Here is a 25,992-nt window from a genome sequence, read left to right on the forward strand (position 1 = left end):
GGACTCTAGTATTTGTCTCTCTATTACATGCAATGGTTTTTCGTATTGGGACCATGATTTTGGTCCTAACTTGTTCACCGGTCCTCATATGGAAGGTACTTCTCCTTGTTGATGTCTCAAGAAGGGTAGAAATACAAGAACACACATACACACAATCTACAATCGCAACCTGTCCAGGCATCAACCATTGTGTGTCACTAAAACAACAACTGCAAACAAAAGCTCCCTCACGACAACCAAGGACAACTCAATCATACCCTTGTTTTGCCTCTGTAGGTTGGAGAATGCATTAAATTCCCATAATTCCCAAACACATTCCTCCTCCTCCCTCCAATGGTCACTTGTCTCAGCTTGTCTTGAGCCTTGTTGGCACGCTTTGCTCTCCAAAATCTGGGAATTTGTCAAAAGAAAACCTTTCACCACCACCATAATCATCATTTTCGTAGCACAACAGCACAGCTTGAAAAACAACTTGGGAGTGTGTGCATGTGTGTGTGTTCACTGGTCATACGAAAGAATAGAAAAATTGTTATTTCAGTATACAGTTACAGTATAACCTCCCAAGAACCAGCGTCCTCAGCAGTGGACATTTGTTTTTGGTGTACTTTGTCAGAGTTAAAATTAGCCCTGCCTGTTATGCAAGACACAAATGTCAATGAAACTTGGATATACATAAGAGTAGTCAGTGTACAGCTTGTACAGGTGTATAGCGTCACTATCTGCTGAAAATGAGTCAATAAAATGAGCGAGACGAGTGAGTATACCTCACAGTGATCACGCCCAAGTTGGGTCAAAAGTATGAACATTCAAGACTTCAAGCTTCAAAGATTCTTAAATGTCAATTTTTACATGCAAGACTAAGGAGTGTAGGGCTGGTAGTGCTGCACGATTATGGGAAAAGTAATATTCACAATTATTTAATCAACTTTTTTTTTAATCAATTATGTATCAGTATTAATCATTACTAGGGTACAACAGTGTCAGCAATCTACTTACGGTAATGGGACCCTGAATGTGGGGAGGTTGGGGTGTGAATGTGACATCATCATGTCATTTGTAATAAAATAGTCTAATACAAGGGCTAAATAAATATTATCCATGTAAAATTTTTGTACTGTATTTTTTGTGTTTGTGTTTATTATTACCGTATTTTCCGGACAACAGGGTGCACCGGATTATAAGGCGCACTGCCGATGAGCGGGTCTAGTCAGGTTTATTTTCATACAAAAGGTGAGGCGCATTAAAGGAGTCTTTTCTTTTTTTTTTTCTAAATTGAAAATACTTTATTGTGGTTTACATCAGTGGTCCCCAACCTTTTTGTAACTGCGGACCGGTCAACGCTTGAAAATTTGCCCCACGGACCGGGGAGGAAGGGGACGTTTTTTTATGTGTGCTTACGGACTGCGTCCCTGCAGACTGTATTGATCTATATTGATATATAATGTAGGAACCAGAAATATTAATAACAGAAAGAAACAACCCTTTTGTGTGAATGAGTGTGAATGAGTGTAAATGGGGGAGGGAGGTTTTTTTGGGTTGGTGTACTAATTGTAAGTGTATCTTGTGTTTTTTATGTTGATTTAATTAAAAAAAAAAAAAAAAAAGTTTTTTTTTGTTTTTTTTTATTTCTTGTGCGGCCCGGTACCAATCAATCCACGGCCCGGTGGTTGGGGACCACTGGTCTACATAACATGTAATGGTGGTTCTTTGGTCAAAATGTTGCATAGATTATGTTTTACAGATCATCTTCAAGCCGCTTTCTGACAGTTGCTTCAGGATGCGCCGTTTAGTGGGCAGTCTTATTTACGTGGCTCACCCTCAGCAGCGTCTTTTCTCCATCATCTTTGTTGTATCGGTGTAGCGTGCAAGGACGGGTGTGGAAGAAGTGTCAAAAGATGGAGCTAACTGTTTTAATGACATTCAGACTTTACTTAAATTAATAACGGAGCAGCATCTCCTCATCCGTGGCTCACTGGGCAATAACAACGCCGGAAATGTGTCCCGTGAAAAACCGTCCGACCGGAACTCTCTAATAACTGAAGTTCCTTGGGTGAATAATGTAAACTCACTACACCGGTATGTTTTAGCGCTTTCTTGGCGAGTTTACTGACAGATATAAGTAAGAACTGTACACTACTTTATATTAGAAATGGCAACAGCGGAGGATGAATGTCCCATAACAAGAAGATAGAGAAAAAGAAGAAGCTTATCGACTACGGTGTCGACACGGACTACAAAGGCGGATGCGCACAAATTTTCAGGACTTATCCAGATCCCAAATACAGATTAGCAGGTTCCAGAAGGTAAGAAAAGTCTCTTTTGCATAATATTGCGAAACAAAACGCCAGATATTATGTCTTACTTTATACACACACCATAATAATACTCGTATTTTGAAGCACAGTACAATCCATCAAGCGGTGCGGCTTCATAGCTTACCAAAGTCGTACTAAAACTTTTTGATAGATTTTTGAGCGCCGTGTCCAATGTTCTATATTTTCAATGGAACATGTAAAATGTTTGTGTTGTTTACTTGAGTCATATTGCAGTCTACACGTATCTCTTATGTGTGACTGCCATCGACTTGTCACACTTATCATTTCACCATGTATTAAATAAAATAGCTTCGAGATCAGTAAGCACAACCAAAATGATTCCATACATTAGGCGCACCGGGTTATAAGGCGCACTGTTGAGTTTTGAGAAAATTAAATGTTTTTAAGTGCGCCTTATAGTCCGAAAAATACGGCAGTTTTAAAATGTCATATTTTTCTCATTACATGATGCCTTTAGCTCTATTAGTCATTTTTGATGGGTTTTGTTTAGGGCCATTGAAACAACAGCCTTGACCCAATCATACATTTGATCGTCCGTAGTGTGAAACATGAATATAAAATGAAAAAATATATCGATATTTAGTCTAGCGATTGTACTCACGTGACAGTTCTTCCCTGTGCAATTATATTTCCGCATTCCCAATATTCATATTCATGCAGGGGATGTATGAATTCCAATGTGTTGGCACTCGACGGAAAAATGTCTCCAGTATTTAGCCGTTAGTCCTTGTAGTGGGACTGGACAATTCTGTTAATGCCGGCCTGTGATGTGATCGGTGCAGTCATGGAGTTCTGTGCAAACACACAATGGCCTGTGGCATGAGAGGAGCCCCTTCTCAGGGCTTTAAGACAAGTCGCTGTTGCCTCTACTGCCGTCGCGACTGTGAAATCGCTTGATTTAATATGCAGCTTAGCCTGCTTTTTAAATGTTAATATCGCAGATGATCACCCTTACTTACTTGCGGCAGCCATTGTCCTGATCATGATTAAAATTGGATTAATTGTGAAGCCCTAATTGAGAGTCTTTATTCTCTTGTGCGTGAAATTCAGGATGTTAGTGGAAACCCGTTCCACTCCTCCGTTATCATATCACGGGAGCATCTGGTGGATGTTAGAACACCTTGAGCTCCTCCACCATCCCTAATTACTCCTTCAACTTGAGGATGTCCCACAGGTTCAGGCATGGGGGAAACAAACTTGTCCATTCCTCAGAAAGGTACTTTTTCTTGGAGTTGTGTTTGGGCTCCTCAGCACGTTGGAAAACTGCCACACGGCCCCGGTTTCTGACAAATATTTAGACAATAATGGCTGCGTTGAGTCTTTTGGATAACTCTACATTGTCATGTCTGTGTAATCATGTTTTGTTTTAAGTCATGTTTTGTTTAGTTTCTGGCTTTTCACTCCCTTGTCTTGTTTGCATGATTACCCATTAGTTTCACCTGTTCCACGTTTGGACTCATTGTGCACTCTTGTTTGTCACCATAGCAACCATTAGTTTTCACTTGTCACGTCACGCACCTGTTTCACGTTTTGAGTCACGCACCTGTTTTCGTTAATCATGTCTGTGTTATTTAAGCTTTTCATTTTCTGTTGTCGTCCTGACGACATCCCCGCATTTATGCCCCCTGTCACACTCTGTCCACCTCTGCGCACTTCATGTCCATGCCAAGTAAGTTTGTTTATTATTGCCACAGTTAGTGTTTTTTTTTGTTGTTCATAGTTTTTTGCCCCCGTGCAAGTCTTTTGTTTTCGTTAGTCAAGTTGGTACATCCGCCTTGAGCGCGCCTTTTGTTCCTTTGAGTGTTATTATTAAAAATGTATTTACCTTCACGCCATGACCAGTCCAATTCACTTGCACCTCGGGAGAACAAACCAAGCCATAGTCCAAGTCATGACAGATGTCGTCAGCAAAGAAGTTCTCCCGCAAGATTGGACGAAGGAACGTGGGAGGTCCTGCGCGCCATGGAAGCTGAGACGCTCCGCTATTCCCCCACGGAGCGCAAGGATCTCATGTGGGGTCCGACCGGCAAACTGGTGCCGATCAGCTCCGTTTGGCCCGGGGACGTTGGCGCGTCATCCCAGCCACGGAAGCGCCGCCAAAGGCGAGGGACGCCAGGAAGGACATCCGCGAGCCAGCGGGACACGCCGCTCCCACAAGCCCCGCCCCCTCCGGGCGGAAGCAAGCAACAGTCTGCCCGGCTTCCCCAGGATGACATCACAGCCCAGGATTTTTTTTTCAACTCTTTTTCTTTTGAACGCCCAACAAAAGACTCTAATGGCATGACTTTGATAAATCATTATCAAAACATGTTTTTAGAAATCAGGTCTAATCAGTCCAAGCCACGTCCCAAATTGCATGCCCCGCCCCCCAAGACTCATGCCCCGCCCCTCAAGACTCAAGTCCCGCCCCCGTCACAATTTTTTTCTTTTTTTCCGCCCACACAACCCCAGGTGGGGGATAAAAAACAACAACATTGTGGACAACTTAAAGGGGAAATTTCAGCCCCCCTCCAGACCTCCCTCCGCCCACCCCTAGAGAGAGTTCCAGACCGCAGGGAGCGCGTCTGGTATCCGCCCCTTGAGGAGGGGGGCTGGGGTCGGGAGCTGTGTTGGTGGGGTGGCTCGGCATCACCATGCCAAGCCACAGCCTCCAGCACGGCCGCCACCACCAGTCTTCCGACCTGTCAAGCCACAGCCTCCAGCACGACCGCCCTCACCAGTCTTCCGACCCGTCAAGCCACAGCCTCCAGCACGACCGCCCTCACCAGTCTTCCGACCTGCCAAGCCGCAACCCCCAGCTAGGCCACCTCCACCTGCTCCAAGGCTAGCACCACGGCTAGCTGCTCCAAGGCTAGCACCTGTCGCTGCTCCAAGGCTAGCACCTGTCGCTGCTCCACGGCTAGCACCTGTCGCTGCTCCACGGCTAGCACCTGTCGCTGCTCCACGGCTAGCACCTGTAGCTGCTCCACGGCTAGCACCTGTAGCTGCTCCACGGCTAGCACCTGTAGCTGCTCCACGGCTAGCACCAGACCCTCCACACCAAGACCAAGACCCTCCACGCCAAGTCCAAGACCAAGACCCTCCACGCCAAGTCCAAGACCAAGACCCTCCACGCCAAGTCCAAGACCAAGACCCTCCACGCCAAGTCCAAGACCAAGACCCTCCACGCCAAGTGCCGCCAGTCGCAGCTCCACGACGCCAAGTGCCGCCAGTCGCAGCTCCACGACGCCAAGTGCCGCCAGTCGCAGCTCCACGACGCCAAGTGCCGCCAGTCGCAGCTCCACGCCAAGTGCCGCCAGTCGCAGCTCGACGACACCAAGACCCACACCAAGACCAAGACCAAGACCCACACCAAGACCAAGACCAAGACCAAGACCCGCCATGCCAAGACCCACACCAAGACCAAGACCAAGACTCACGCCGAGCTTCGCCGCTGGACGCGTCACGCCGAGCTTCGCCGCTGGACGCGTCACGCCGAGCTTCGCCGCCTGACTTGCCACGCCGAGCTGCCACGCCTGCCAAGTTGACGACGCGCCTGCCTCCTCGTCGGCTACGGATATGGCCGCTACCTGGTCGCCCGCCACGCCAAGTGCGCCCACCTCCCAGTCGGCCACGAATGTGGCCAATCCCTGGGCGCCCGCCTCGCCTGCTGCAGCGGCGTTCCACTCGCCGCCGCCACTTGACTTTGCCTCGGTGGATTCGGGGCCACTTGGGCTGGCAACCCACCGCCATTTCCCCCTCCCGCCCTCCCATGACTTTTGTTAAGTTTTTTCTTGGACATCTGGTATCTGTCCTTAAGGGAGGGGCTCTGTCATGTCTGTGTAATCATGTTTTGTTTTAAGTCATGTTTTGTTTAGTTTCTGGCTTTTCACTCCCTTGTCTTGTTTGCATGATTACCCATTAGTTTCATCTGTTCCACGTTTGGACTCATTGTGCACTCTTGTTTGTCACCATAGCAACCATTAGTTTTCACCTGTCACGTCACGCACCTGTTTCACGTTTTGAGTCCCGCACCTGTTTTCGTTAATCATGTCTGTGTTATTTAAGCTTTTCATTTTCTGTTGTCGTACTGACGACATCCCCGCATTTATGCCCCCTGTCACACTCTGTCCACCTCTGCGCACTTCATGTCCATGCCAAGTAAGTTTGTTTATTATTGCCACAGTTAGTGTTTTTTTTTGTTGTTCATAGTTTTTTGCCCCCGTGCAAGTCTTTTGTTTTCGTTAGTCAAGTTTGTACAGCCTTTTGTTCCTTTGAGTGTTATTATTAAAAATGTATTTACCTTCACGCCATGACCAGTCCAATTCACTTGCACCTCGGGAGAACAAACCAAGCCATAGTCCAAGTCATGACATACATATACTGCCATACAAGTTGTACACCAACTACTCTTAAATATTTTGGAGTTGCAGTTCTGTAATATTGGTTTTTAAATGTAGATACAAGAGAATCCCTGATGCAAACGTTATCAAGAGATCAGCTACTGTGTGCTACCCTAGTTCCTACCTCGGAGTCTGAGCCCGTGTTCTGCCATCTTTCAGCACAAGTCAACAAAGCAGGTAGCAAAAACAGACCCAAAGTCTCACTACATGGTAGTTTGGGACATTCCAGCCCTCTGCTTGTTCCTTGACCAGACAGTGAGAGGAATGCAGCAGCAATGAGCGGAGAGGCAGAACAGGACAGGACAGGCCGAGGGGTGGGGGAGCCACGATGCATCATGGAATGAGGTTGGGGAGGGATGAACACAGATAAAGTCAGTGTTCAGAGGCAGCCCAGCATGCAACAGGATGGAATGAGAAGCAAGCAGCAAGATGGTTAAAATGATCAACACGCAGACACAACACGGGATGGTTGACGCTCGGTTTGCAGGTTAATAATTATAATTATCTTTATTGTCTCCGAGGGGAAATTTGTCTTGGACATCAAGACACAGCGACATACATACATACATACAGTTTGTCCGACAATACAATGACGACAGTGAACAGTGCGCAGGTATATCAGTTAGTTATGAGATCACACATTACACTCCCCCCGTATTGCACTATCCCAATACTGCACTCCTTATTATTGCATCCGGTTATTACAGTAGTTTTTCTGTTGTTAAGTGCTTTAATTGCCAGTGGGACAAAGGAACATCTATACCTTAGATAGTTTGTATGTTGCTGTTCTGTACCATTTACCATTTGGCATCAACACAATTTCACTAGGAAGTATGTGGTGTGGGTCACGGGTGATTTTAAGACCCTGCTTCCTCACAGTCTTGTCCAATATTTCTTGAAGGGAACAAGGGGGCTGCATGCCAATCATTTTACCAGCCCTCTTGATAAGGTTTTGAAGTTGGGTTTTGAGTTTGACAGACAGATTTCTAAACCATGTTGGAATGCCCTAACGGATGACAGATTCAATGTTTGCCTTATAAAACAACATCATGATATTGCTTGCCTCGCCGTGGACCCTGAGCCTCGTTAGAAAGTGCAGGCGCTGGTTCATACGGGAGCAAACAGAGTCAACTTGGTTGGCCCAAGTTAACTGGGAATCAAAACAAATACCCAAGTACTTATAGGAGGACCCCTGCTCCACTCTCTCCCCATGGATAATAATCGGGCTGTGCGTGGTAGCAGTGTAGCAGACAACAACATAAAACCATGTGCACTACAGTACAACGCCATTTTATTGCACTAGAACTGAGTGCATGGCGAAAATACAGAGGACTACTCTGTTAGGTGAAGCTGAAATACATATCACGGTAGCTGCTGCATTGCGAGGACTTTTACAGTGCAGACAGTGGAATAGTGGATAACCGTTCAAGTGGAGTCTCTCACTTACCGAGAACCAGTTTGATTTCAGGCTTTCGTTTCCTCTTGAAGACGTTGTGCTTTCTCCATGACATCCACTTACTTAAATTCATGACAGAAAGCTTGAAAAAAACACAACCAAAAGAAGAAAAATACAAGGCGGCGGCAGAAGAGGGTACGACAGTGAAAAGCGAAAGAGGAAGTAGAGGTGCTGCCGTCCTTATTTTCACCTTTGGGGCGCTGAGGGCCCACACACATGCAAACACCTGATGGGAGCGTGAGAAAAGTCGTTAAGAGCTCGTCAATAGAAAGGCCAGCGACAGGTGACGTTTGCGTGCATCTGCCACATGCACTGCTGACAACTGGTTCCCCCTTAGAATAACAAAAACATGACAAGACGTTGACCTCCATCCAACATACTACACACTGTGGTTATCATAAATCATCTTTGGAGCTTAAAGTAAGAGTGTGACATTTCTACAGATTTGTAGTGCAGCTCTATTTGTTCACGGCAGCAACTGAACAAACAAGTCAGTTCCCATAGAGAAGGTGTAATGAGGCCCTTTTCCACCGCAGGAACTTTTATTAGGAACTTTCCCATTTACCCGGCTAAATAAAGTTCCCCCTGTGTTTCCACCAAAAACTACCTGGGTAGATTTAGTTCTTCGGGAACAATTTTTGGTTCCTGCCAACTAGGTGGGACTTTTGGAACGTTCCTGGTACTTTCGAGGGGCGGGCTGTGGTTTCGACTGCTAAATGGTTGAACACAGTTCGGGTGAGTTCCTAAAACGTATTTTTTTAACAAACGGCCAGCATTGCGGATTATGTGAGGACGATTTGTTTATTTCTTATTTCTTGTGTATTTCTATAAAATAAACTTGACAACAGAGAGAAAAAAACACAAAAGGAACTTTTGATTTGCAGGAACTTTTGTGGGGCATCTGTGTGCTAAGGAATGCTGATCAGTGGAACTATCTTGCAGTGTTTTTACTCAGCCATAGTCTTTAAACTATATGCAGTTTAAAGGCCTACTGAAACCCACTACTACCGATCACGCTGTCTGATAGTTTATACATCAATGATGAAATCTTAACATTGCAACACATGCCAATACGGCCGGGTTAGCTTACTAAAGTGCAATTTTAAATTTTGCGCGAAATATCCTGCTGGAAACGTCTCGGTATGATGACGTCAGTGCTTGACGTCGCGGATTGTAGAGGACATTTTGGGACAGCATGGTGGCCAGCTATTAAGTCGTCTGTTTTCATCGCAAAACTCCACAGTATTCTGGACATCTGTGTTGGTGAATCTTTTGCAATTTGTTCAATGAACAATGGAGACTGCAAAGAAGAAAGCTGTAGGTGGGAAGCGGTGTATTGCGGCCGACTTCAGCAACACAAACAAGGCCGGTGTTTCATTGTTTACATTCCCGAATGATAACAGTCAAGCTTTACCATTGGCCTGTGGAGAACTGGGACAACAGAGACTCTTACCAGGAGGACTTTGAGTTGGATATGCAGACACGGTATCGCGAGTACGCATGCAGCTGCGGCTTCCAAACATTTGATCGCTTGCCCGTACGTGCGTGCCGCTATGTGCATGTCACGTACGTAACTTTGGGGACTTTGGGGAAATATATGTGCTGTATGAACTTTGGGGAGGTGAACGGTACTTTGGGCTGTGGGATTGAGTGTGTTGTGCAGGTGTTTGAGTTGTATTGGCGGGTTATATGGACGGGAGGAGGGAGGTGTTTGTTATGCGGTATTAATTTGTGGCATATTAAATATAAGCCTGGTTGTGTTGTGGCTAATAGAGTATATATATGTCTTGTGTTTATTTACTGTTTTAGTCATTCCCAGCTGAATATCAGGTCCCACCCGCCTCTCACAGCATCTTCCCTATCTGAATCGCTCCCACTGCCCTCTAGTCCTTCACTCTCACTTTCCTCATCCATGAGTCTTTCATCCTCGCTCAGATTAATGGGGAAATCGTCGCTTTCTCGGTCCGAATTGCTCTCGCTGCTGGTGGCCATGATTGTAAACAATGTGCGGATGTGAGGAGCTCCACAACCTGTGGCGTCACGCTACACGTCTGCTACTTCCGGTACAGGCAAGGCTTTTTTATCAGCGACCAAAAGTTGCGAACTTTATCGTCTATGTTCTCTACTAAATCCTTTCGGCAAAAATATGGCAATATCGCGAAATGATCAAGTATGACACATAGAATGGACCTGCTATCCCCGTTTAAATAAGAAAATAGCATTTCAGTAGGCCTTTAATGTTTTTTATTCTTTTTTACAAACTTCAATTTTGGTACGCTAAGCTTTGAGAAGTGGACATACTCTTTTAAACGTATTTACAGAAAAATATAAAAGTATTCAGCCGGACTTCAAAACGGTGACCTTAGCTGCTTACTACTCTGAGACTTTGTTGGATAAATGTGAAATAAAGGAGGCAGCACACGAGTGGCAAAAAGGTAAATGACATCAAATAATAATTATTTATTTTGTTACTGACTACGTTTATAACATGTGACACTACGTTTGTGTAGCTATATGCCTCAAAAAGAGTAAACAGAATGCTAATGCTAACAAGCTAACGCTAAAGCCGATGCGTTTGTGTTGTCGGCGTGAGATTAACCCTGACATTTATTATTTACATATTGTTATTTACAGCTGAAATGGACCCTCGTGAATTTATCATTTACAGGGAGGACAACTTTTTGACTGTTGGACATTGCGAACAAAAGACTGACTTTCTATGAACAATTCAGTACACTTTATTTTTGCAATCATATCATTTTGTATATTATTGCTTTGTATTTCATTTACTTACTTTCTAGTAAAATCATTCGGACCTAATAATGTTTATTTACATGGCATCAGTGTAGAAATATAACAAACCACTCCTCCATGTGTCATCAGCATGATTTGTATAAACTACCCTGAACGGTAAAATGCGGTGGAAACACAAACCACACACTTCTACAGGAACCTAAAGACCCTGAACTTTTGGTTGAAAAAGGCCTATAGAAGGTGGTTGGAGAGGACGTTAATTTTTTCCTGTTTTGTGTTCTCTCTTCCTGAAACTATTCAAAAAAAAATCATAATCCTCAGACTAAAGAGAGCAGTGTGTAGTCGCGGTGTGAAAGTGTGCTACAGTAGGAGAGCCTGGTGTTGGTAAAGTGTGACAAACTCCAGAAACTTTAAAAAAAAAAAAAAAAGGAATTTCCTCTGGACTAAATTAGTCATGCAGGTTGCCTAATCCTCAGCTCAGCAATTTGAGAGCATCAAAGTTGGAAAAAGACAGCAGGTCTTATATTTGAGGTCTACACACTTATACATGTAAACCTACAGGTGGCAACACACAACTTCTCACTTCTCACTCATACACACCAGTGACCTGACAACACGGAAAAACAGTTTTAAGAAAATGACTCAAAGGTCGGCGTGCAACAAATGCACAAATAGAATTATCGCTACCCAGCACGCATCGTAAGGCCGCTTAAAACAGCTCATATGTAGCTGGTCTGCCAGAGAATATGAAAACATAGCAGGAGAAATCAGTCACTATATTTTTAGTGTGTTCAGACTTGTCTAGGTACTATGGGTTTAACGATAAATGTTTTGGATGTGAATCTTACTACAACTCCCGATTTAATTCGATTCCGATTTTTGGGGTGACGATTCAATTCAGAAATGTTTCATGATTCAAAACCATTTTCGACTCAAATCGATTCTTGTAAGATATTTGGTATATAAATGATAATAAAACCTTTTCATAACAGGTTAAAGGTTACAAGAGCTCCTCCTGGCTGCTGACGTATGACGTACACGGCTGGAGCGTTATATCATTTTTGTAATCGAGTAGTCTATCGATTAGTTTGTTCGATTAATTGAGTTATCGAATAAAACTATAATCCCCAAAATTACAGCCTAAATGCATATTTTTGTAACGACGGGGTCGCATTTTACTGCGCGGATCATTTTCCCAAGATGCAGCAGGAACTCCTGAGGCGAGGTGCAGGTGAGACATTGATTTATTGTCCATGAAATCATGCAAAAATACAAAAAGACCGAAAAGCGTGCCGATGGCGTGGGAGCTATGGCGAAACTTGATATTATAGAATGGGCTTTTTTTAATATTTGAAGATACATGTGCCTATTGGTGTTTTAATTGATCAGGTTATTGTTATTCATTAAACTGATCAGTTGTCTTAGAAGATGTTTGACCTCTCATCCGAGTGGTTTTAATCAGTTCATGCTCATAGACTTAGATTGGGCAGATTTAGTCTGAACGCTTCGTGTCAAGGTCCTAACTATTTATCCTCTAATATGAGAGGGAGTAGATGCATAGGAAGGAATGCTTTTGTTCTTTTGTGGTGTACAAAAGAATGTGTCCATCAACAAATGTTACCCATAGAATTAAATTGAATCTTATTGAATCGTTCATACACTAAATGGAATCGCATCGAATCATTCTGTGTTATAAATAAATCGTTTTTGAATCGCATTGTAACCCATGTATGGAGATGCGAGTTGAACCGTCTATCACAAAGAGATTTACATCCCTCGTTTCTACTAAATATTTTTTCTCTTTTTTTACCGAGTACCAACTCTGGTGCATGACCAGCTATAGTGCTTCTGCTGACATGCGATTCAGATACATGTTTGTTTTAAATAAAGTATTGAGGAACATTTTAATGATATCTGAGATGTTTTTAAAATAATTATGGCCAATAGTGCTTAAATAATAGACTACATACAGTATATATCTAATTATACAATATTCATCCATCCATTTTGTAAAAAATAAATGGTAAATGGTAAATGGGTTGTACTTGTATAGCGCTTTTTTACCATTTTTTAAGGAACTCAAAGCGCTTTGACACTATTTCCACATTCACTCATTCACACACACACATTCACGTGTGTGAATGTGTCCATTCCTCAGAATGGACACATTCAATCAATCAATTACCCCTTATACTTCTCGAGGTTGCACATGTGCACTCATACATATAAAGTGCTATCATAAGCCCTAATGCAACCCTCAATTAAACCCCCCGTCCCAGTTTTTTATGGTTAAGTCATACTATGTCATGCTGTACACACATGTGCTACTACACAAACATGTACATAACATGACTGACATCACAGGCAATTACATTACTGATTATAATGCTACTCATACACATGCCAGAATGACCAATGATGTTGATAGGTTGTCAATAGAGAGAGTCCTATAGTCGGTAGGGTTGTCCCAATACCAATATTTTGGTACCAGTACCAAAATGTATTTAGATACTTTTTAATATTTAAAAAAAAAAAAAAAAAAAAGGGGGACCACAAAAAAATGGCATTATTGGCTTTATTTTAACAAATAATCTTACGGTACATTAAACATATGTTTCTTATTGCAATCGAAGAACAATTTTGGCCTTAAATAGAATAGTGAACATACTAGACAAGTTGTCTTTTAGCAGTAAGTAAGGAAACAAAGGCTCCTAAATTGTCTGCTGACGTATGCAGTAACATATTGTGTCATTTATCATTCTATTATTTTGTCAAAATTATAAAGGACAAGCTGTAAATTAATGGATTAATGGATTATTAATCCACTTGTTCATTTACTGTTAATATCTGGTTATTTTCTGTGTCAACATGTTCTATCTACACCTCTGTTAAAATATAATAATCACTTATTCTTCTTTACATTAGTTTTGGATGATACCACAAATTTAAGTATCAATATGATACCAAGTAGTTACAGGATCATACATTTGTCATATTCAAAGTCCTCATGTGTCCAGGGACATATTTGCTGAGTTTATAAACATAATATGAATTTTTAAAAAAGGAAAAAAGATTTTGTGACGATAAAAAATATTGATGTAATTATAACAGTATCGACTAGATACGCTCTTGTACTTGGTATCATTACAGTGGATGTAAGGTGTAGATCCATCCATGGCATTTGTTTAAATTCAGGCACGCTAGCTTTTGTTAGCGGTGACGGCGGTGAGCTGTTGTATCCTCATGTTTAGCTATTCCTCGCCCTGCAGGGATGATACTTGTAAGAAAGTGACTTTATTCGTTGCCATGGAAGCGAGAATTAGTGATTTAGAAGTAGCTAAAACACTGCGGACTGCGGATGGATGTTCGCTGCTAGCGAGCTAGCCATGTCTTAAAGCACCTATTCCTGAGGGCGTTACAGTGTTGTAGCTTCACCTTTATCGTCAGTTTTTAGGCCAAACTGCGTCCATTCTCCCTTTTCTGTCTACACACTGTGTCTGTTTGCAAGTACTCCGTGATTGTGCGCTGCCGAACATGCTCCTCTGCTCATAAAACCGGCATGACTTTATAAAACCAAATAAATAGATCAATTGGAAACCAGTACTTTTCAAACAGAGAATAGTACCGTTTTTGATTCATTAGTACCGCGATACTATACTAGTACTGGTATACCGTACAACCCTAATAGTCGGTCCTGGGAAAATTCAGTGGGCCCCACTAAAAGGGGCTGTTCGCAAACTTTACACAGTTAGGCGGTGCTAACTTTCCAAATGATTTTAAACATTATATCTCGACCACTTATGGCTTCTAGCACGTACTGACGTAACTACTATTGGCAACATAAGCTAGCCGGTGGTTCTCTTGTTATCATTTTTGTAATTGAGAGCAAGATGCAAACAGCTTCGCACATTTAAAAACACGTATTTCTTTCTAGTTCTTATATTCTTATTTTTCTAAAAATGTTACATTCATTTGCTGGTGGTATGGTATGATATGGTTATACAGCTGGGAACATCTCTGCGCTGCTGACCCGTCTCCGCTCGGGATGGTGTCCTGCTGGCCCCACTATGGACTGGACTCTTACTATTATGTTGGATCCACTATGGACTGGACTCTCACAATATTATGTCAGACCCACTCGACATCCATTGCATTCGGTCTCCCCTAGAGGGGGGTGGGGGGGTTACCCACATATGCGGTCCTCTCCAAGGTTTCTCATAGTCACTCACATCGACGTCCCACTGGGGTGAGTTTTTCCTTGCCCTTATGTGGGCTTTGTACCGAGGATGTCGTTGTGGCTTGTGCAGCCCTTTGAGACACATGTGATTTAGGGCTATATAAATAAACATTGATTGATTGATATAATAACAGATGCATAGATTTATGTTGAAAATGTGTCTGAACTTAAACAAAATTGTCACAAGTGCATGACATACACAATTCAAATAAAATAAAATTTTGTAACAACATGAATAACACTTGAATAAATTAGGAAAAGTCAAATGAAAACGAGTACCAAAAAAGGCTCACGCGATGAGTTTGCTAAGTGTAAAATTGAGCTGCATTTCTGTATTAAAGAAACTGCTGTTCTAAATGTGTCCACTGGGTGTCGCAATAGCAATTCTGTTAGGCAAGCAAATAGTTCATACCGGGGCGAGCAAGTATACCAAGCAAGAGGTACACGGTAAAGCGGGGCTGCGACTCCTCCCCCTCGACCCAACATAAAACATCCATCCATCCATTTCCTACCGCTTATCCCTTTCGGGGTGGCGGGGGGTGCTGGAGCCTACCTCAGCTACAATCGGGCGGAAGGCGGGGTACACCCTGGACAAGTCGCCACCTAATCGCAGGACCAACACAGATAGACAGACAACATTCACACTCACATTCACATAACAGGCGTAAAATAACCAATCGGTAACCCCACTTCAAATGCTGCATTAGACACTGCACATTGATATAGTTCTGTGAAAATTATTGTCTTCTGTGCAAATTTAAACAAAAAGGACATTGGAGATGAAAAATTAGGTAGTTTATACATAGAAGTGTTTTTATTTATGCAAAGGGGTTGATATAGCATGAATAAGGTTTGTTGACAACAATGTTTAATTTGCCCAAATCTTGCTCTATTTGATCCACTTTTTATGGATTTGTTTTCGGAGCAAAATGAGAATGAGAGAGTTGAAGTCCGTTTTTTGCACAAGCGCTACAGTTGTATTTTTTCTAGTCGCACAATCTATTTTTAGTCGCGAATTGGTCGTACTGTATACGCCTGCATAATATTACCTAAATGTGTTTTAATGTAAAAAAAAAAAAAAAAAAAACTTTTTTAAGGTGTGGAGGCCTCTATTTAGCTGTGGCCATGTGCCACAATCAACTACATGTAGGGGAAACCCTGTGCTGTATCAATCAATCAATCAATCACTGTTTACGTATATAGCCTTAAATCACGAATGTCTCAAAGGGCTGCACAAGCCACAACGACATCCTCGACTCAGATCTCACATCAGGGCAAGAAAAAACTCAACCCTTAGAGGAAGGTAAGACTGTTTTATAAACATTACCGCCATGCCTCCATGGTATGATTTAAAATTTCCAGGACTTATGCAGATCCAAAATACAGTTACAATACTGGTACCAATAGGTAAGAAAAGTTGGTTTGCACAGGTGTGTGCCGTCAGGGCCAGCAAGGCCTTCTCTGCTGGCCTAACATAACCAGAAATCATGATCATAATTAAAGATAAAAGTATTTTTTTATTTACTTTTCCTAAATATCTAAAATTATTCATATTCTCTTCATGTCATATTATGCTCCTTCCAATGCTGTAGTTTTTAGTTTAGAGTTCGTATCCAATCAGAATTCAGCTAGCTTATGTTGCCATGCTGTACAAAATCAACAATGCGGGCATCTTTGCACTGTAAGTGAACGGTCACATAGAGGTGATAGACCATTGCGATAGCCAATCAGATCACGAGTTGTTGTCAGTAAGGCCTTCTAGCTGGCCTAAATGATCATCATGGCGCCGATCATGGCTGCCTCGGTGCTATCGTGCGCTCTGTTTTGTTTGTTTTTGTGCGTAAATTGTGTGTCCGCTTGCTCAGCTCATAGCTCAGTTACAACGCATGTTATTCCATTCTGTGTCATATGTGTTTTATGTTGCACGATTGCGGCAAGTAAAATTCCTAGTTTGTGAACCCGTTCTCAAACAATGGCAATAAAAACTCTTCTGATTCTGATTCTAACGCTGTGATTGGATACTCAATTGGGAGTCCCAAGTGAGTATCCAATCACAAGTACCAATATCAAAAACAGTAAGTGGCACCGGATCCATACGAGCCATAGAAAGCCACAAAAAACTCACTGGTACAATAACCACAAAGACAAAGTGTTTGTCTTACACTAAGTAAGCCGCTCTGGACAGACGAAGCCAAGCAATGCAGGTTTAGCGAGCGGTGCCCGCTCCCGCGAAGGAAATCAATGTTTGGCAGGCAATCACATTTTGGCACAACACCGGCGGCGAAATGGTTTAAACACAAATCAACCAACTGGCTTATACGGCGTCGGATGGATTGTACAAAATGTGAGTTCAAATATTTAATGTCTTTATTTTGCCATGGTTCATTTGTTTTATACAATTATCTTAATTTTGACAGAGATATGTTTTAATTGCTGAAGTGGGTTTATTGAATGTTAAATGCGCCGAAAAATAGACCCTTTTGTACACTACTGAGGGGGTTCAATGCTGGGTAGTTTGCAAGTGTGTTTCTGTACAGTATCTCCAGCCGTGTGCATTTTGAGAGGTGAAGTCGGACTAAGTAGGACATCACTGAAGGCCGAGGTGAGAAACGCACAGCCCGCCTCTGGTTTTGCATAATAGGTCCCTTTTAAGACGTGACCTCTAGATTAGATTACTGTATTTTTCGGAGTATAAATCGCTCCGGAGTATAAGTCGCACCTGCCGAAAATGCATAATAAAGAAGGAAAAAAACATATATAAGTCGCATTTTTTGAGGATATGTATTTGATAAAACCCACACACCAAGAATAGGCATTTGAAAGGCAATTTAAAATAAATAAAGAATAGTGAACAACAGGCTGAATAAGTGTACGTTATATGAGGCATAAATAACCAACTGAGAACGTGCCTGGTATGTTAACGTAACATATTATGGTAAGAGTCATTCAAATAACTATAACATATAGAACATGCTATACGTTTACCAAACAATCTGTCACTCCTAATTGCTAAATCCCATGAAATCTATACGTCTAGTCTCTTACGTGAATGAGCTAAATAATATTATTTGATATTTTACGGTAATGTGTTAATAATTTCACACATAAGTCGCTCCTGAGTATAGGTCGCACCCCCGGCCAAACTATGAAAAAAACTGTGACTTATAGTCCGAAAAATAAGGTAATTGCTTTAAAACCTGAAAATGCACGGCGTAACAACATCGTTTCATAAAATTAAGCCAAACTGAACCAAAGTAACACTCTTCCATTTGAAGTTACAAGTAAGAAGTGTACTGTTCTGTGACCTGCTGTACTTCCAAAAAAGGAAAGGATGAAACGTTTCAGTCCCTATGACGAGAAACCCTGTGGTAGCTTGAAAGGGTTCACCTGCACTCCTTCGGCGTGTTTTTTTGTTTTAGTAAATCCTGTCATGCGAGGGGTCAGACGGTAGATTGGGCAACGTGGCTTTGGAGCCCTAATGAGCTGGCATGGGAGGGGGAGAAGTGGGGTGAAACACCAGCAACAGGTTATAGAAGCAGGATGACAAACCTCGCGTGAACCGTGCGTGTCTTGAAGCAACTTGGCTGCAACCAGCAGAGGTGTTGTTGCTTTCGTCTTGGCGTTTTTCTACCATACCACTCTGCCTTTCACATTTCCAATCAATGAAAAAACCCCCAAAATAATCCACAGTTATTTGATGAATGCAATTGCTTCTTCACATGCAAATTGAGAGCATGGGAGGAATAGTAAATGCACAGAAACATATATAACAAGCTGCTAGTTAGATTGTTTATACTTGTTTTTGTTTTTTAATCAACATCCTTAAATTAATTTGCTGTAATGGGACATTATATAAAAATTTAAATTACAGTCAAATTAGGCCTGTCAAAGTTAACGTGAAAATAGCAAGTTAACTAAAGTTTCCCTTTTTCTGCGTCCTTTGTGACCTTTAGTCCATAACATAGCGTTTGAGCTGACGTTGAGTCATAGGAACAAATAGAGAGCATAATGGATAGAATGCGAGTTTAGATCAGGGGAGGTCGTTGTGAGTTTGTAAAGTCATTTGAGAAACTAAAGTTAAGGGCTAATATAAATAATTTTTGATTCATTGATTCAATAGCAGGGCAGCACGGTGGAAGAGGGGTTAGTGCGTCTGCCTCACAATACAAAGGTCTTGAGTAGTCGTGAGTTCAATCCCGGCCTCGGGATCTTTCTGTGTGGAGTTTGCATGTTCTCCCCGTGACTGCGTGGGTTCCCTCCGGGTACTCCGGCTTCCTCCCACCTCCAAAAACAAATAAATAAACCCACACAATATACTTTCTTGGCAGAAGAAGAATCATTAACTATTGTTCTGGCTTCATAAGAGCAATATTATTTTCATTTGAGTGTTAAAATATGTATTTCTTAATGTGGAAAAGACGTTAACATCTCTAGTGTTAATGTTAGCATTTAAGCCAGCTAGCAAGCTAACATTAGTCGGTCCATTCATTTATTAAAATGTGATTATGAATTAAGTTTTTTCTGTAATTTTAATTTAAAAGGGTAATATTAACCGTAGGGAGTTTTACTACAGTTATCATAATTACCGTGTCATGTTCCATCCCTACTAATTAGAGTGAACTCATCGGCCTGACATTTTTGTTAAGCGGCCAGGCTTGTCACTCACCGCTTTCTCGCCACATGTACTCGCCCAAAGCAACTAACAATTTACAAACTTCTTCTTCTTGTGATGAATATGAATATACAGTGCATCCAGAAAGTATTCACAGCGCTTCATGTTTTCAACATTTTGTTACGTTACCACTAGAGATGTCTGATAATATCGGACGGCCGATATTATTGGCCGATAAATGCTTTAAATTTGTAATATCGTAAATTATCGGTATCGGTTTCAAAAAGTCAAATGTATTACTTTTTAAAACGCCGCTGTACGGAGTGGTACACGGACGTAGGGAGAAGTACAGAGCGCCAATAAACCTTAAAAGACACTGCCTTTGCGTGCCGGCCCAATTACATAATATCTACGGCTTTTCAAACACTCAAGTGAATGCAAGCATACTTGGTCAATAGCCATACAGGTCACACTGAGGGTGGCCGTATAAACAACTTTAACACTGTTACAAATATGCGCCACACTGTGATCCCACACCAAACAAGAATGACAAACATCCGCACCGTAACACAACATAAACACAACAGAACAAACACCCCCCCCCACCCCCAACCCCGCCCACCTCAACCTCCTCATGCTCTCTCAGGGAGAGCATGTCCCAAATTCCAAGCTGCTGTTTTGAGGCATGTTAAAAAAAATAATGCACTTTGTGACTTCAATAATAAATATGGCAGTGCCATGTTGGCATTTTTTTCCATAACTTGAGTTGATTTATTTTGGAAAACCTTGTTACATTGTTTAATGCATCCAGTGGGGCATCACAACAAAATTAGGCATAATAATGTGTTAATTCCACGACTGTATGTATCGGTTGATATTGGAATCGGTAATTAAGAGTTGGACAATATCGGAATATCGGATATCGGCAAAAAAGCCATTATCGGACATCTCTAGTAACCACCTTATTCCAAAATGGAATACATTCATTGTTGTCCTCAAAATTCTACACATAATTCACTTTTTCCACAATTTGTTATGTTACAGCCTTATTCCAAAATGGAATAAATTAATGTTTTTCCCTCAAGATTCTACACACAATACCCCATAATGACAATTTAAAAAAAAATGTTTTGTTGTTTTTTTTCATTTGCAGACTTATCAAAAATTACAAAAAACTCAGAAATCACATGTACATAAGTATTCACAGCTTTGTTGATGCACCTTTGGCAGTAATTGCAGCCTCAGGTATTTTTTTAAACAATGCCACAGGCTTGACACACCTATCTTTGGGCAGTTTCACCCATTTTTCTTTGCAGCACCTCTCAAGCTCCATCAGGTTGGATGGGAAGCGTCGGTGCACAGCTATTTTCAGATATCTCTACGATTAGGGATGACCTTATCCGATATTTGGATCGGATCGGCCGCCGATATTTGCCAAAAAATGCGTATCGGCAAGGCATGGGAAAATGCCGATCGAGATCCAGTTTTTAAAAAAACTCCGGTCCGTGTTTTCCAACGCACCGATTTAAATAATACATTCCACTTTTCTGCTGCTCCCTAATTTCCGTTCCGCATTTTCCAGCACACCTTCAACACATCCATAGGTCTGTGGATTCTCACGCAGTTGCTTTTAGCTGCTGGCATTACACAGACAGCAAGCGCACCTTCTTACACACGTCACATACTGTCACGACATACGTCACATACTGTCACGTCATACGTCACATACGTATACGCCCTCCCTGAGCAGAGAGGTAGTAGCATGGCTAACGTTAGCTGTGATGCTAGCGCAGCCGTGTGATCAACGTTCTCTCTAAGGTGTGCGCCTGTGCAATTGCGCACTGCTCAAGTGTCCTCTGCGCACGGCAAATCTATGCCACGCACAATATCAAATAAAAAAATAAGCGCATAACAATTTTCGACACACGGACACGACAGAGAAAACAGTTTTCGTCATCATTGTTTAAATATTGTAACGTCTGTCGAGACGCTTATTTCCATTCGGTGCCACACGCCCACACCATCAAAATGCCAAAGCAAATATTTCCAGATCAACACCGTATGAAAAAAATAGTGATTTTTTTAGTTGTGATTCCCTTCTCTGCATGAAAGTTTAAAAGTAGCATATATTAATGCAGTATGAAGAAGAATGTTTTAATGTAGACATGCAAGCCTTGAAAGAAAATTTTGAAAATCAAGACTACATTTCCTGCAAATGGGTGCATTTCTACCCTATATTTTAACTTTAGATTTATTCTCATATCAAACTCTTTTGGCTGTCTTTTTGACACTTACATCCGGCGCCCCCCTCCACACCCCGGATTATAAATAATGTAAATAATTCAATGTGATTATCTTGTGTGATGACTGTATTATGATGATAGTATATATCTGATAGTATATATCTGTATCATGAATCAATTTGAGTGGACCCCGACTTAAACAAGTTGAAAAACTTATTAGGGTGTTACCATTTAGTGGTCAATTGTACGGAATATGTACTTCACTGTGCAACCTACTAATAAAAGTCTCAATCAATCAATCAAAACACATAGAATCATTATACTGCTGTGATTATATGCATCAAGTGTTCATTCAAGGCTAAGGCAAAATATCGAGATATATATCGTGTATCGCAATATGGCCTTAAAATATCGCAATATTAAAAAAAGGCCATATCGCCTCGCCCTAGTTCAATGATGCCATTTCTGTTTGTCATGTATAATTTTGTCTATTTTGTGTTTATCCTTGAATAAACAGGTCAGTTTCTTGTTACCAACCATTGTGTATTATTCAAACTCCCCTAATTCAGCTGGCTAGTTGTTATCAAGAGTACTAAAACCCTTTTCAACATGATTCTGACAACTAAGTAGGCTAAATAACTTTAAACTTTAATACATACTCGGATAGGCCAGTATCGGTCAGTATCGGTATCGGTCAGTATCAATATCGGATCTGAAGTGCAAAAACAGTATCGGTATCGGATCGGAAGTGCAAAAACCTGGATCGGGACATCCCTACTACAGATGTTCAATCGGTTTCAAATCTGGGCTCTGGCTGAGCCACTCAATGAAATTTACAGACTTGTCCTGAAGCCATTCTTTGATATTTGGTCTGGGAGCTTAGGGTTGTTGTCCTGCTGAAAGATGGACCGTCGCCCCAGTCTGAGTTCAAGAGCGCTCAGGAGCAGGTTTTCATCCGGGATATCAATGTACATTGTTGCATTCATCTTTCCCTCTATCCTGACTGGTCTCCCAGTTCCTGCCGCTGAAAAACATCCCCACAGCATGATGCTGCCACCACCATGCTTCACTGTAGGGATGGTATTGGCCTGGTGATGAGCAGTGACTGGTTTGCTCCAAACATGATGCCGGACATTCACGCCAAAGAGTACAACATTTGTCTCATCAGACCAGAGAATTTCGTTTTTTTTCGTGGTCTGATAGTCTTTGAGGTGCATTTTGTCAAACGTTTTACTAAGAAATGGCTTCTGTCTGGCCACTATACCATACCGGCCTGATTGGTGGATTGCTGCAGAGGTGGTTGTCCTTCTGGAAGCTTCTCTTCTCTCCACAAATAAATGCTGTAGCTCTGACAGAGTGACCACAAAATGCAATTAAATATTTTAATTGTTGAATAACCTTAAATAAAATATAATGATTTCGACCTTCTGAGAGGGCACTGCAAAGGGTTAATGCTATTGCTATGGGAAGTTGACCTACATCCACGCAGACATCTAAAGGCAGCAGTATTCTGGTGAAATACAAAGTTTGCATGGAAACAGGACTTCCAAACCTTTAGAGCAAGGGTGTCCAAATGTTTTGACTCGGGGGCCGCATTGGGCTAAAAAAGTATGGCCAGGGGCCAAAAGACAACTGTATGTAAAATAACATACCGTATTTTCCGCACTATAAGGCGCACCTAAAAACCACAATTTTTCTCAAAAGCTGACAGTGCGCCTTATAACCCGGTGCGCTTTATTACGATTCATTTTCATAAAGTTTCGGTCTCGCAACTTCGGTAAACAGCCGCCATCTTTTTTCCCGGTAGAACAGGAAGCGCTTCTTCTTCTACGCAAGCAACCGCCAAGGAAAGCACCCGCCCCCATAGAACAGGAAGCGCTTCACCCGCCCCCATAGAACAGGAAGCGCTTCACCCGCCCCCGGAAGAAGAAGAAAAAACGCGCGGATATCACCGTACGTTTCATTTCCTGTTTACATCTGTAAAGACCACAAAATGGCTCCTACTTAGCGATCCGGTTCATAAAAAGACGCAATCTCTCCATCCGCACACGGATTACTACCGTATTTCACAGCTGATATTCCTGTGAACCGCACTGTGGAACGGGAGCACGTACGGTGAATATTCGCACCACAGGGAATGAGAAGTCATCCTTCACTGTGGTTCTAGCTTGCCATGCTAACTTCCACCCAGGGTGATATTCAAAAGGAAGACCTTGCCAAAAGAGACCTTTCCAGCCGGCGTCATCATAAAAGCTAACTCGAAGGGATGGATGGATGAAGAAAAGATGAGCGAGTGGTTAAGGGAAGTTTACGCGAAGAGGCCGGGTGGCTTTTTTCACACAGCTCCGAAGGCGAACACACCTTCACTAAGACGGGGCAGATAGCGCCGGTCGACATACGCCAACATCTGCCAGTGGATCGTAAATGCCTGGGCAGATAGTTTCGGTCACAACTGTGGTCCGAGCTTTCCGGAAGGCAGGATTCACAGAACTGCTGCACAACAACAGCGACACTGAATCCGATGACTTCGACGAGGCGGAGCCGGTCATTTTTGGATCCCACGCTTGCGCAACTTTTCAATTCGGACACCGAAGACGAAGAATTCGAAGGATTTACGAATGAAGAATAACTTCAGAAGGTGAGCGCTATGTTTATTTTGTGTGTTGTGACATTAACGTTCGAGCAACATTATGTTGCTATTTATTGCTCTACACCATTTTGAATTTTACTATGTTTGTGATTGCACATTTGCGTACATTTTGGGACAGAGTTGTTAGAACGCTGGTTTTCAATATATTATTAAAGTTTGACTGAACTATCTGACTGTTTTTTTGACATTCACTTTAGCGCAGCGTTTTTTTGACATTCACTTTAGCGCAGCGTAGGCGCGGCTTATAGTCCGGGGCGGCTTATTGGTGGACAAAATTATGAAATATGTAATTCATAGAAGGTGCGGCTAATAATCCGGTGCGCCTTATAGTGCGGAAAATACGGTATATATATATATATATATATATATATATATATATATATATATATATATATATATATATATATATATATATATATATACATTTTTAAGCATGTTAGCATTTTTAAAAAGGGCTTGAAAAGGAAAAAACATGAGGGAAAATATTTTTTTAATTTTAGTATGTTTTTTGTTTGAGGACAAACATGACACAAACATTCCCAATTGTTATAAAGCCCACTGTTTAATATGATTGTGTGTATACTTCACTGATGAGAGTATTTGGTGAACACCGTTTTGTCCTACTAATTTTGGCGGTTCTTGAACTTACCATAGTGTGGACTGTGACGCAACAGTTTGTTTACATGTAAAATCTTCCACTCCTTCTTTGTCCCATTTTGTCCACCAAAAGTTTCATGCTGTGCATGAATGCACAAAGGTGAGCTTTGTTGATGTTATTGACTTGTTAGAGTGCTAATCAGGCATATTTGGTCAGTGCATGGCTGCAAGCTAATCAATGCTAACATGCTATTAAGGCTAGCTGTATGTACATATTGCATCATTATGCCTCATTTGTAGGTATATTTGAGCTCATTTAATATCCTTTACTTTTATCCTCTTTTTATATAATTTAGTTTTGCATGTCTCATGACACATTATCTGTATGTAATTTTGGCTGCATTTCAGATAGTTGTTTGTGTGCAATGTTGTTCCAGACCACAGCAAACGTTACCCAGCTTGCAAAGATTAAAAGAAATCCATTAGAAGAAGACGGCCTGCAGTTTCCTTTAACTTGGACACATACACTCTATACCTTTGGCCGTTAAAAGCCAGTAATTTATAGAAGCATTTAAGTCCCATTTTAAAACTCATTTGTATACTCTAGCCTTTAAATATACCCCCCTTTTAGACCAGTTGATCTGCCGTCTCTTTTCTGCTCTGCCCCCCTCCACAGATTAGGTGACCACAGATGATGCGCTAGCTGTACAAAGTCGGGACCCGGG

General features: G+C 41.8%; 1 protein-coding gene across 8 annotated transcripts in view; it reads right to left on the minus strand.

Moving 5' to 3' along the window:
• utrn (utrophin) overlaps positions 1-25,992 on the minus strand; it is a 430,508-nt gene that overhangs the window by 366,868 nt on the left and 37,648 nt on the right. The window contains exon 1 of one of the 8 annotated variants that reach the window (XM_061929665.2): positions 8,166-8,189. The exons of 6 other annotated variants lie outside the window; for them this stretch is intronic. Coding sequence is in view for 1 of the 2 variants with exons in the window: in XM_061929661.2 (XP_061785645.2) it covers positions 6,843-6,870 (28 nt within the window). In the remaining variant the exon portion in view is untranslated. Of the gene's footprint in view, positions 1-6,842; positions 6,964-8,165; positions 8,190-25,992 lie in introns of those variants that run through there. One more of the 8 variants, XM_061929661.2, reaches the window with a different exon arrangement.

This window comes from Nerophis lumbriciformis, linkage group LG34, assembly GCF_033978685.3.
Source record: "Nerophis lumbriciformis linkage group LG34, RoL_Nlum_v2.1, whole genome shotgun sequence".
NCBI lineage: Eukaryota > Metazoa > Chordata > Actinopteri > Syngnathiformes > Syngnathidae > Nerophis > Nerophis lumbriciformis.